The 14,039-nt window shown below is 34.8% G+C and overlaps 1 protein-coding gene across 4 annotated transcripts in view; it reads left to right on the forward strand.

Moving 5' to 3' along the window:
* The window catches only part of PIK3C2G (phosphatidylinositol-4-phosphate 3-kinase catalytic subunit type 2 gamma), a 355,657-nt gene that overhangs the window by 58,815 nt on the left and 282,803 nt on the right, over positions 1 to 14,039 (forward strand). For all 4 annotated transcript variants that reach the window (XM_045463665.1, XM_045463664.1, XM_045463668.1 and 1 more), the window contains exons 6-7: positions 1,672 to 1,774; positions 7,620 to 7,690. In XM_045463665.1, coding sequence (XP_045319621.1) covers positions 1,672 to 1,774; positions 7,620 to 7,690 — 174 coding nt within the window. The remainder of the gene's footprint in view (positions 1 to 1,671; positions 1,775 to 7,619; positions 7,691 to 14,039) is intronic.

Genomic DNA, 14,039 nt, shown 5'->3' on the forward strand with positions numbered 1-14,039 from the left:
CAAAAAATCCCAAATTTTGAAATTATATATCAAACAGTACATGAGACATACCTATACTAAAAAATATATTCACTATTACTGAAATTCTTATTTACTGGCCATCTTCTATTTTATTTGGAAGCCCTAGTAAGGGGTATACATACAAATGGGTGAAGAAAAAAAAAAGTTAGTTCAAGAAAGCAGCAACCATATCTGAGACTAAGTCTCTAGACTGGGGTCCAGCCTTCAACACACGAGGAATTCTGATAGCAAGGTGGTCCACTACTCTTAAAATGTTTCCCAGAATAGGAATAGGAAAACAGGACTCTGCATGGAAAGAGGAGTTGGGGGTGGGAGGTGAAAGGAGAGGAACTTGAGTCCATGTGATAGAATATGGGGACTTGGTCAGTGAGGAAGGCAGGAACTCAGGGAATACACATGCCATGCCTTATGTGTAGACTAGCAGCAGAAATAACTCAAGGAACAATACAGAGAGTACTGGGACAGAAATCTAACAGGGGCTGTGGGAATGAGGTGTAGAACAAATGTTATGGATACGAACATTCACCATTTTGGTGAGTGGATAGGTGTTGGGACTTCTTAAAAAAGATATCAGTTGTCGAAATAAGAACATTTATAGAAAATTTACTAGCTATCAACTGAGTAATGCTTTATTTCTCTGTCACTGTTGGGAATAACCGATCCCAAATGTTTAGTGAATTTTCCAGATAAATGGGTATGTCAACTTAAGGGCCTCAAATGTTTTAATTTTTTTAATGTTTATTTATTTTTGAGAGACAGAGAAAGACAGAGTGTGGGTGGTGGAGGGGCAGAGAGAGAGGGAGACACAGAATCTGGGTTCCAGGCTCTGTCTGAGCTGTCAGCACAGAGCCTGACGAGGGGCTCAAACTCACGATCATCACCTGAGCTGAAGTTGGATACTTAACTGACTGAGCCACCAGGCACCCCTCAAATGTTTTAATATAAGGGTTTTTTCTACTGAAATCCGTCATACATTTAACCAAGATCCTTAATAAAGTACATTAACATAATTCATCCTTTTTAATGGCTCTTACAGGGAGAGAGCGGAAAGGAAGGAAGAAGAAAATTATGCCTTTAGAAATTTCTAAAATATGTGGGGATATTGTCTATTTAATTTGCTTGTCAACCCTTTCATTTGGACATTAATAATATCAACTCTAAAATACATATACTGAGTTTCAGATAGTTTAATTGGCTTGCCTAAGGTCATGGAGCTAGTAAATCTGTCTCTAAAGCCCATGACATCTCCACCTCACTGCTCCACTTCCTTGATACAGTGGTCCCTGCATACAATTTGTGGCATCAATTAGACCTCCCAGAAGCATGTTGTCCTCAGTTTTGAGAGGACTGGATAAAAAAAAAAAACTAACTTTGGATATGTAAAATATTCTCTATTATAATTTATCTCCATTGCAAAGATATCTAATCATTTTCTAACTTGATGCACTTGAAGAATAATTGTAATATCTTATCATTTAAAATGAATATAATGAGGATATATTTTTAAATAAGTATATAGGACTAGGATATATATAAAATTTTACCAGACTAAGTTCCAAAAAAATGAAAAGAAACAAAGTCAGAGAGGAAAATAATACACTTGGGAGTATTCTGGAGGAAATGACTGTATTCATTTTTTTTCTTCTTCAGTGATTACTCTTTGGGGAGCCACAAAATATTTCAGAAAGATAAATCTGTTATTCAACTTACTCTTCATAAAAATGGGAAAGTTCCAGGAAAATTATCTCGAAAGGTAAGATTTTTTTAGCGTTGGTTTGAATTTTCAAGCTGATCATTTTAAGGACAATATTCCTATCTTTATGGATGGTTGCCAGTTTGGAATTACATAGCTTAATGAATACATGTTCATTTGAGTATGTTTACTGAAACATAATAAAATATTTATCTAAATGCCTGTTAACAATTCGAACTGAAGCAATTACATGAACACATTACTGCAACCCTGGTATAATAGTAAATCAATTGGTCTCTTGGAAAAATAATTTATGAGAAACTTATTAAGGTTATTATATTCATACTATCCAGGAAGCCACTAGGAAGTGAACAGAGTAAAAAATGTGAGGGGGAAGCCATTGAAGGAAGAAAAATAACTTGTTCTATTTGAAGATTGTTTGTCGGTATCAACACAATTTAAATCAAGACAGAATAATATTCATAATATATATAATAAAACTACCTAGAAAGGGATTACTGTGCTTTAATGATACAATTCCATGCTGTTAGATATGAATTTTATTCCCTATGTGATGTCTTGAGTTATTTCAAACCCAAATTGCACAGTATGCAATGAACTTTGATATTTTGGCAGCTTTATCTGTAGAATCTTCCAATTACCTGCTTTAAGCAAAAATCCCATCACCCTGTCATTTACATCAGATAACAGATTTCCAGTGCGTGACTTTTTTTTTTCCTAGTCTGAGGTGTTTCATCATAAAAAGTGTCAGGTGGTGCATTAGGTTGCAGTATATCTATGTGGAATATAACATAATGAGGCCAAAAGAGAGTTGTTTAGAAAAATCTTTTGGAACTGGTACTCAACTCAGCCAGTGTTGACAGCTCCAGGGTTATGCATCTGAAATCTCCACAGAGAAACATTATAAAGTACAACTAATACTCTCAATATTAATAAACATAAGAGTCTTCAAATTGTCCTCAATGTTTTGAAAAAGCTAAAATCATCATGTTTCATTTCAACATGGGGGAAGAAGCGAAAATATATGATTAGAATTTCTACTCTCCTTGAGAACTTTCATGTTGCTAAAAAATAACTTATTTCATTGGTAGCAATTCACAAATCACTAACATTTCAATTTCATGTAAATTAAGGTTTATATTTAAATCCATTTAACACCACTACTCGAATACAATGTATGCTGACATATATTTTAAGTCTGGGACTTTATTTAATCTTCACAATAATTCTATGTGGCAAATACTATTAAAAATAAAGAAACTGAATCACAAGGAGCTCCATGGCCGTGCCCAGATCATATTCATGGAACTGGTAAGCAGAGGAGCTTGGATTTGAGCCCAGTTAGTCTCCATAGCCCATACTTTATGCTATCAACCTACATGACAAGTATACTTGGGATGTGTATATATACATATATATACATATATATATATATATATACATATATATATGTATATATACGTATATACACACACACATATATATATATATATATATATATAGTTTTGTTTTCCATGGCTATATTCACTTACCTCAAAGTCTGGGACATGATAGGTGTTCCATGATGATTAACCATATTAAGTATATATTAGATGCCAAGTACTGTTATCAGTGCTTTATATGTATTTATTCACAATAAATCAAGAGCAAAAAAAAGTGATAATTACTATTATTTTCCTTTTTTAAAATAAAAGTACTGAAAATTCAGAAGAGTAAGGCTGTTCTCAGCCTAAAGTCTCAAAGCTACTAAAGAAGGAGATGAAATTTGAGCACAGCTAGTCTAGTCATAGAGCTCACTATATCATAATTCCAGCCAATGTAATATCTATGGGCTGTTGTCATCATCATATCCAGGGACAAGAATATAGTCATTTCTGGGTGTGAAGTGTATAATTATCACTAGAAATTCCTGATTTTCAATGTCTCATTTGGATCATAGCAGGATTTAAGTTACATGGCTGCTTTTTTTATGCTTCAACTCACAAACTTTACTTCCTATAGTGAATATCACCATCTCTTGGCCAATTCAACAATTTACAGATAAAAAGTATAAATGCTTTTTCTCAACCACAACTTCTCCTACACTAACACTGTTATTTAAAAATAGATGGGGTGCCTGGGTGGCTCAGTTGGTTGAGCACCCGACTCGATTTCGGCTCAGGTCATGATTTCATGGTCCATGAGATGAAGCCCTGCATGGGGCTCTAAGCTGGCAGGACAGAGGCTGCTTGGGATTCTCTCTGTCTCTCTCTGTCTCTCTCTCTCTGTCTCTCTCTCTCTGTCTGTGTATGTGTGTGTGTGTGTGTGTGTGTGTGTGTGTGTGTGTGTTTCTGCCCCTCCCTCTCTCTCTCAAAATAAATAAACATTTAAAAATAGATAATATGCTTGATGACACAAAAGTTTATAATATATTCTCCATTTACTCACATATTAACTATAGCACTGTGGTGTAGTAGGTTAGAGTACTGAACAAAATCAACAACATCCCAGACTTCAAAGGGCTTAGTGCACAGGGGATTCAACTGGCTCTGACTCTCAGTTAAAGAGCAGTGGTAGCCTCCACACAAACTATTAAAAAGGCATCCCATGTCTCTATTTGCCCCAAATACTGGTTCTTGAAGGATTTTTTAGCATCATATTTCAAAGAGAAGATATTACATCCTTATTAAAATCTATAAGGGTTTACTTTAAGATACTATGCAAGTACATTATATATAATCTAAAAACAATTGATTAATTCAACAAATATTTTTTAAAAATGTAGTGTTTATTTTTGAGAGAGAGAGAGAGAGACAGAGTGTGAGCAGGGGAGAGGCAGAAAGGGAGGGCGATACAGAATCTGAAGCAGGCTCCAGGCTCCAAGCTGTCAGCACAGAGCCTGACTTGGGGCTTGAATTTATGAACTCTGAGATCATGGCCTGAGCTGAAGTCAGATGCTGAACCAACTGAGCCACCCAGGTGCCCCAATTCAACATATATTTATTGACTATTTTTTACATGCAATATTTAGTATTTGTCTTTGAGGGTCTTACATAGTGAATGAACAAGTTAGCGAACCTACTTAAAATTCAGAATTATGTCTTAGGAAACATATACGTGCAGACAGATACTCATTTATTCATCAACTACCATATAGGCACTCTTCTAAATACTGGAGATACAAAGACAAACAAGACATTTCAGTACTTATTCTAGAATGCAGAGTTTTCATTCTGGTAAAGAAGACATACAATAAACGAATATACATTTAAAAGTCTGATAGAGATATGTGCTTCAAAAAAAAGAGACAACTATGCTTCTAAAGCCTGGAGTAAGAACACCTGACACAGATGAATCAGGGGTGGTAATCATTTCTATGTATAAATCCTAGAACATATAAACCTAGTTCTCCCCATAAATATAAATAAAGAGTGTTAAATTTGCTAACTTGGCATCTTGTTTAAAAACAGAGATTGCGGATCCATACTACCAAATTCAAATGTCTTCTCTTGGATAAATTATCATATTCACCCTACTTTCCTTGTTAAAAAATGTGAATAATAATATTTACCTAATATGATTATTATTGTAACTTAATTGAGAAATGTAAATGAAAGCTTAAAGCAGTGCCTGTGCCTAACTGGGACTACGTAAGTATCAGTTATTAATGTCAGAAAATTAGGGATGGCATTTTAGCTTTTTACCATTACAAACTCTATATAGTAAGGAGATACTGAATGTTCTTCTCTCTTGATCCTACTGTTTAAAGTGGTTTCGGGGCGCCTGGGTGGCTTGGTCGGTTAAGCGTCCAACTTCGGCTCAGGTCATGATCTCACGGTCCGTGAGTTCGAGCCCCGCCTCGGGCTCTGTGCTGACAGCTCAGAGCCTGGGGCCTGTTTCGGATTCTGTGTGTCCCTCTCTCTCTGACCCTCCCCGTTCATGCTCTGTCTCTCTCTGTCTCAAAAATAAATAAACGTTAAAAAAAAAAATTAAAGTGGTTTCAAAATTCTCTACAGTTTTCATAATTTTAGCTGTATAAAAACATTTATAAACAATTATATTTTCTTTCCAGTAAAACAACATACAATGGCTTATTTCTTCTACATAATGCTAGGAACATTATGATAATTATCATTTCATTAAGTTTATTGACACCATTGCCTTTCAGTAGATACTTTTAGAGTTCTCTAATTGTACAAGGCACATTGTACTATTCAATTCATCTCAGATGCCTTTCCTATTTTAAAATTGCTTGTGTTATACAGAAATATGGTAATTTAATTCTTGTTCCATGAGATTATTCATAAAATAGTTTGACAGTCCATATAAATCTTTCTAAATTTCAAAATTTTACAATCTCCATCTTGACTAGATGTGTATAATTGAGTCTTTAAAAAAATGTTCTCTTTATGTCTCTCAAATTTGATAAGTATTTTCAACATTGTTGACATTAATCATAAAATCAAATTTCATTTTAGCTCAAGGAAACTCACAGAACACAGAGAGCAGATTTTTGTATGAAAAAGGAAAAAAAAGAAACCTTAACTTTTTCCTTAAGATGAAGGTATGCCTTCAGCTTTGGAGAAAAGTAAAGTGTATGATATATTCCATGGACAACTGCTCAAGACTGTTCTCTAGACTGTTGAGCTCCCTTAAATAAGAACAAAACAAAACAAAACAAAATTTCCTTGTAAGTGACAATAAGACAAAGGCCAATTTCTCCCCCAAAGGCATCTCTGGAAGCCAAGTAAAGTGGTTTTAAAATGAATATGATTATGCTATACAGAAAGATGCAAATAAGTCATTATTTATATGCTTGCTTTGGTTGTTTTAACTTCTGAAAGAAGTTTCTTTTCTTCTTCTGAAAGTTTTTGGGTTTTTTTTGTTTTGTTTTTTTTTTTAGCGTGCATTCAAGGTATTGTATTACAGTTATGACCTTATTCTCTCCATGTAACAACTTCTTTCTTCCTCACAAAAGAGCCCAGTAATACACCTTTGACCTTGGGCCATATAAAGGTTTTCCTTCTGATGTTTTCTGTCAGGAGCTCTAATAGGCAGTTTTAAAAATAGATTGTGTATTAACATCCAAGATTGCATGCACTCCAGGCATTAAGCTCTCAAACTTAACAGCTGTGTATAGTGAAAATGGTGCAATTATGGGGAAGTTATATTGCATTCTCTTTTGCAGACTTGCACAGGATTTTCATGAATGCCTGTTGCAGAAGAGCTAATCAAGGAGTTATGGTGTGAAAATGTGTGTGTGTGTGTGTGTGTGTGTGTGTGTGCGTGCACGCATGCGTGTGTGTTTATGCGTATGGACCACAGGACTGATAGTTTATGATAAGTAGTTTCTGCTAATCTTGGGAGAAAACACATGCCTCCTGAAAACTCCTGGAAATTATAGTTGTCACTCATTAGCACACTTCAATGTTCACGAAATAGAAAGTTCTGTTACACTCACATTTGGGAGGCAAGATGTGGTGAAGTTGAAAAATGGGAGTTCATTCTAGGCCTGCCAACTGATCTGGCAAGCTGTCAGGCCACACACTGCCATGGCATCCATAGCCTAAATGTAAAGAAAATGTGCATGTATGTGAGAGAACCAGTCTGCAAAACTGCCCTCTGCTAGGAGAACTTAATGTTTGACCCAGGTGATGCCAGGATGCTTTTCTTCTGTCCTTGAGGTTTATCCTCTCCCAAAGCTCAGCTTTCTGATTCATTTTTGAAAAGAATGCTTATAGAGTTAAGAAGAGTCTTACTAAGTCTTTAAAACAAAGTATTAAAATGATGAATTAGGGTTATCAAAAGAGGTGAATAAAATGACAGCAGGAAGCCACAGACCTATTTTTATCTGGTACTCATTCCTATTCACTCTATAAATATTAATATATTCTGCTGTCTACAGCATGAAGATGACCACAGTCAGTTTTATCTGAACCAACTTCTAGAATTTATGCATATTTGGAAAATATCCAGGTAAGACATTTTATTTTGTTCCAAGACTACTTTCTGACCAAGTTCTCAAGTGCCAAATCACAATATTTTTCAGTTGACTGTAAAAACTGTCCTTTCATTAGTACCGTGGAAGCTATTGTACTTTTAATAGATATCTCCCTTTGGCAAATTCTGTTAATAATTATCTATTCTTCACAGCTATTTAGATACATTTGAAGAGCTGCTAACACCTTCCAGAACAATCTAACATTCATTTTAAAATATCTCTGCTACCGGTTATTATGTTTTCAAGAATTTTTTTCCTCATTCATTTTGTGAATTTGCGTGTGCATGTGTCACTAAGCTCTTTGTATAACTGAATTTCCACACTTTGAAAGTCACCACATCCTGCTTTAAATTTTTCTTGAATTCCCTGAAAATAACTGGTATATCATAAACAGAGGAGCATGAATTCAAACTGGAAAACTCAAATGACAGTAAATGAGCATATCTTAACTGATTCTCATATCTAAATGTATGCATGTATTATTTGAAAGAATAGACCCATCAGGAAGCTAGCCTGGGAGAAGATATCGGTGCTACAGTATGGGTTTATCTGAAATTAAAGTTGTTCTGAGCTGAATGAGCAAAAAATCGGGTATGGGAGGTATATATCATAATCTCCAAAGCAAAGCCTGATATAAAAAATATGAGTTAAAATCGTTTTTAGTGACTATTCATAATAGCTATCAATTACTTAGTGGAGTTACTGTACATTTTACATGCATTATCTCATCTAATTCTCCCTACAGCCCTGTGATAAGACACAAAATTTACTTCAGAATCAAAGAAACCCAAGTTCTGGAAAGTTAAATAACTTCCATAAGGCTAGTCAGTTCATTAGTGGTAGGACAGAAATCAGGGCTGTGTGAAATTTGCAAAGACCCTATTCTTTTATTAAAACTATTCTGTCTTTCCCTGTATGCCTCTCTTTATCTCCCCCAAAATATTCATCCTCACACAACAAAATCACAGAATGGGTAGGACTACAGAGGACTTTGAATATATCCTAATCTAAATTTTTATTTTATAGCTAATTACATGGATCAGGTATAGGTTCCCATCAAAATGGCATATTAACAACGGCTGTAGTTTCCTCATTCCAAAATAAATTTATCCAAAAAAAAAAAAAAAAAAAAAAAAAAACCTTAGAGGAAAGCATCAAATCTGGCAAATTCTTTAAAAAGTGGGAAATCCTTGGGAGACAAACGACTGTTCTGAACTGGTGTGGAGGAGGAGGACTGTCACTTGTATGTAGGTAGATGCTGTCTGGGGCACAGAGAGACAAGGGGAGGCTGTGCGAAGAAGGGGAGAGCAAGATAGTTTTCCTTCTGTTTCTGTCTTACCCTGCCATTGCCAGCCCCCTCATAGAAGTCTGGTGACCTTGACCATTGTGCAATACAAGTGTCCACTGAGTTAAATTCGGGTAACACAACAGCTCTGCCACCACGGAGACTGGAGGAACCCTGGCAGGCACAGACTAATCTCAAAATCTAATTCCTCCACCCCTTCCCTTTAACCCCAGGGCATTGCTGCTTCTCCTCTGGTAAGGAAACTAAAACACAGAAAAGTTTAAAAGTTTGTCAACCATCATACAGATAATTAATGCCATAGCCAGGACTAAAACCAAATGTCTAACACTCAGCACTTATTCCACTTAACTATTAATATTGTATACAACATTAAATTATATATAGAATATATTTTTTATTTTATATATAGTATTTATAGTATTGATATGTATTATATATTTTTCATATATAATAGCATATATGTGTATATATATATATGCATTTTATATATAATAACATTATATGTGTGTGTGTGTGTATGTATATGTACACGTGTTATCCATTCATCCATTGATGGACATTTAGGTTGTTTCTATGTCTTGGCTATTGTGAATAATGCTGCAATGAACTTGGGAGTGCGGCTATCTCTTGAAGATAGTGATTTAATTTCCTTTGAATACTAGAAGTGGGAATGCTGGATGATATGTTAGTTCTATTTTTTATTTTTTGAGGAAACTTCATACTGTTTTCCATAGTGGCTGAAGCAATTTACATTCCCAACAGTACACCAGGGTTCCCTTTTCTGAATAGCCTTGATGGCCATTTGTATATATTTTTAAGGCAAATGTCTACTCAAGTCCTCTGCCCATTTTTTAAATCGGATTGATTTTTCACTATTGAGTTGTATGAGCTCCTTACACATTTTGGATATTAACCCCTTATCAGATATATGGATTGCAAATATTTCCTCCCATAAACTAGGTTGCCTTTTCATTTTATGCATTCTTTCCTTTGCTGTTTTAGGTTTAAGATAGAGTGCAATTTCATTCTTTTGCATGAGAATATCCAGTTATCCCAAACTTTTTATTGAAGAGACTATCCTTTCCCCACTTATTATTCTTGGCTCCTTGTCAAATATTACTTGACCATTTATGTGTAGGTTTGTTTCTGGGCTCTCAAGACTATTCAATTCATCTATGTGTCTGTTTTTATATCAGTGTCATAATACTTTTGATTCCCAAATCTTTGTGATATAATTTGAAGTCAGGAAGTGTAATGCCTCCAGATTTGTTCTTTCTCAGGATTTCTTTGGCTTTGCCAGATATTTGGTGGTTATATATTAATTTTAGGATTATTTTTCTTATTTCTGTGAAGAATAGCACTGAAACTTTGATAAAATTATGTTGAATAGGGATGTCTGGCTGGCTCAGTTGGTAGAGCATGCTACTCTTGATCTCAGGGTAGTGAGTTCAAGCTTCATGTTGGGTATAGAGCTTACTCAAAAAAAAATAAATTGAATCTATAGATGGCTGTGGGTAGTATGAACATTTTAACAATAGTAACTTTTCTGATATAAAAACTTGGATGCCATTCTATTTATGTGTTTTGATTTCTTTCATCAATGTCTCATAGCTTTCAGTGTATAGCTCTTTCACTTCCTTGGTTAAATTTTATTCCTAAGGTTTTTGTTTTTGTTTTTGTTTTTGTTTTGATGCTATTTAAGTAAAACTTTTTTATTTTTCAAAACTTTCATTGTTAGTGTATAGAAACTCAACTGATTTGTATGTATTTATCTTGCATCCTGAAACTTTATAGAATTCATTCATTAGTTCTAACAGTATTTTGGTGGAATCTTCAGAATTTTCTATATACAAGATTGTACCATCATCAAACAGACACAGTTTTACTTCTCCCTTTGAGACTGAATGCCTGTTATTTCATTTTCTTGCCTGATTACTATAAGACTTCTAGTACTATGTTGAATAGGTGGAGTGAGAGTGGGAACACTTATCTTGTTCCTGCTCTCAGAGGAAGTATTTTCTAAAATTTTTTAATGTTTATTTTATTTTTGAGAGACAGAGAGAGACAGAGCATGAGTGGAGGAGGGGCAGAGAGAGAGAGAGGGAGACAGAATCTGAAGCAGTCTCCAGGCTCTGAGGTGTCAGCACAGAGTGCAACACAGGGCTCAAACTCACAAACTGTGAGATCATGACCTGAGCCAAAATTGGATGCTTAACCAACTGAGCTACCCAGCCACCCCTGAGAGGAAGTACTTTCAACCTCTCACCATGGAGTATGATGATAGCTGTGGGTTGTCATATGTACACTTTATTATGTTGAGATGTGTTCCTTCTATATCCAATTTGTTGAAAGTTTTCATAATGAGAGGATGTTACATTTTTTCAAATGCTTTTTCTGCTTCTATTGAGATGATCAATGATTTATTTATGTGCTTTATTAAATTTATTGATTTGTGTAGTTGAATCACCCTTGCATCCCAGGGACAAATTTTACTTGGTCATGGGGTATATAATACTTTTAATATGCTGTTGAATTTGGTTTGCAAGTATTTTGTTGAGAATTTTTGCATCTATAATCTTCAGGGATATTGGCTCATAGTTTTCTTTTTCTGTATTGTCCTTATCTGGCTTTGGCATCAGGGTAATTCTAACTTCATATAATGAGTTTGGGAGTGTCCCTACCTCTTCATGTTCTTGGAAGAGTTTGACAAGAACTGGCATTAATTTTTATTTAAATATTTGTTAGGATTTACCCATGAAGCTATCTGCTCCTGAATTTTTCTTTGTTGGGTGGTTTTTAATTACTGATTTAATCTTATTATTGGTCTATTTGGATTTTCTATTTCTTCCTGATTCAGTCTTGGTAGGCAGTATGTTTTAGGAATTTGTTCACTTCTTCCAGGTTGTCCAATTTTTTTTAGCATATAATTGTTCATAGTAGTCTCTTTTGATCCTTATTTGTTTCTTGTAACAGCTTTTAAATTAAAGTCTACTTTGTGTACTATAAGTATAGCTACCTCTACTATCTTTTGGTCTCTATTATACATGAAGTACCTTTTTCCATCCCTTCACTATGAATATATGTATGCTCTTGAAGCTGAAGGGAATCTCTTGCAGGCAGTATATTTGTCTTTTTTCATCCATTCAGCTACTATCTGTCTTTTGACTGAAAAACTTTACATTTAAAATAATAATTGATAGTTAATGACTCACTATTGCCATCTTGTTAATTGTTTTCTGTTTTGTAGCCTTTCTTTCTTTCTTTCTTTCTTTCTTTCTTTCTGTCTGTCTTCTTCTTTCTTTTTTTCTTTCTTCTTTCTTTTTCTGTTCCTTTGTCTCTTCCTGAATTGATGATTGGCCATAGTAGTATACTTTAATTTCTTCTCTTTACCTTTGCATATCTGTGATAGGTTTTTGTTTTGTGGTTACTCTGAGGTTTACTTGAAATATCTTATAACAGTCTTTTAAGCTGATAGCAATTTAACCTTATTTGCATAAAAACTCTATGTTTTACTCTGTCCTAACATTTTATGCTTTTGATGTCAGAATTTATACCTCTTTGTATTATATATCCATTGACAATATGAGACTTTAGCTATTTTTAATATTTTTCCTAAATCTCTATACTAGAGTTAAGTAATTGACACATCATTATTACTATATTAGACTATATACTTATCTTTCCAGTAAAGTGTGTTGTATATTTTCATGTTTTCCTGTTATTAATTAGCATCTTTTCATTTCAGCTTCAGGAACTAGCATTTTTTCTAAGGCATGCCTTGTGCTGAAGAACTCCTTTCCTTTGTTTGTGACAGTCTTTATTTCACCTTCATTTCTGAAGGACAATTGTGTTGGGTAAAGTATTCTTAGTTGGCAGGGGTCTTTCTTGTTTTGTTTTGTTTTTTCTTTCAGCAACTTACACTTGTCATCCTACTCTCCTAGTTTGTTGGATTTCTGCTGAGAAATCCACTGATAGCTTTATGGTGATTCTTTTATGAGGAAAAATTATTCTCTCTTGCTGCTTTTGAAATTTTCTCTTTGTATTTGATTTTATTTTTTTTTAATTTTTTTTTCAACGTTTTATTTTATTTTTGGGACAGAGAGAGACAGAGCATGAACGGGGGAGGGGCAGAGAGAGAGGGAGACACAGAATCGGAAATAGGCTCCAGGCTCCGAGCCATCAGCCCAGAGCCTGACGCGGGGCTTGAACTCACGGACCGCAAGATCGTGACCTGGCTGAAGTCGGACGCTTAACCGACTGCGCCACCCAGGCGCCCCTTGTATTTGATTTTAGACCATTTTATTTTGTTATGTGTTTTGGAGTAGATCATTTTGGATTGAAATTATGGGGTAACCTATTACTTCATAATGTCCAAATATCTCCCCAGGTTTGGGAAGTTCAAAAGCCATTATTTAACTAAGCTTTCAGCTCCTTTCTCTTATCTTCTTCTTTCAGGACTCCAATGACATGCACATGTTTCTCTTTATGGGGCCCCAAGAATCCCATAGACTTTTTTAATTCCTTTTTTACTTTTTTTAATTTTGTTTTTGTTCTTCTGCTTAGGTAATTTCAAATAATCTGTCTTTGAGCTTACTGATTTTTTTCTTCTGCTTGGTCCGTTCTTCTGCTGAAGCTCTATATTGAATTCTTCAGTTCGGCCATTGTATTTCTTATCTCCAAAACTCTTGTTCTTTTTTTTACGTTTTCTATACCTTTATTGGACTTCTCATTGTGTCCTTACATTGTTTTGATGAGTTCATTAAATTGTCTTTCTGTGTTCTCTTATATTTCTCTGAGCATCTTTAGAATAATTATTTTGAATTTTTTGTCAGGCAATTCATGTGGCTCCATGTCTTTGGGGTCAGTTGCTTTAAGTTGACTGTGTTCCTTTGGTGGTGTCATATTTCCCTGACTCTTTATGATCCCTGGAGCCTTGCCTAGATGTCTGGGCCTGGGAAGAAGCAGTCACATCTTCCAGACTTTATAGGCTGACCTCAGTACAGGATCTTCACCTGCAG

Source organism: Leopardus geoffroyi, chromosome B4 (genome assembly GCF_018350155.1).
Source record: "Leopardus geoffroyi isolate Oge1 chromosome B4, O.geoffroyi_Oge1_pat1.0, whole genome shotgun sequence".
NCBI lineage: Eukaryota > Metazoa > Chordata > Mammalia > Carnivora > Felidae > Leopardus > Leopardus geoffroyi.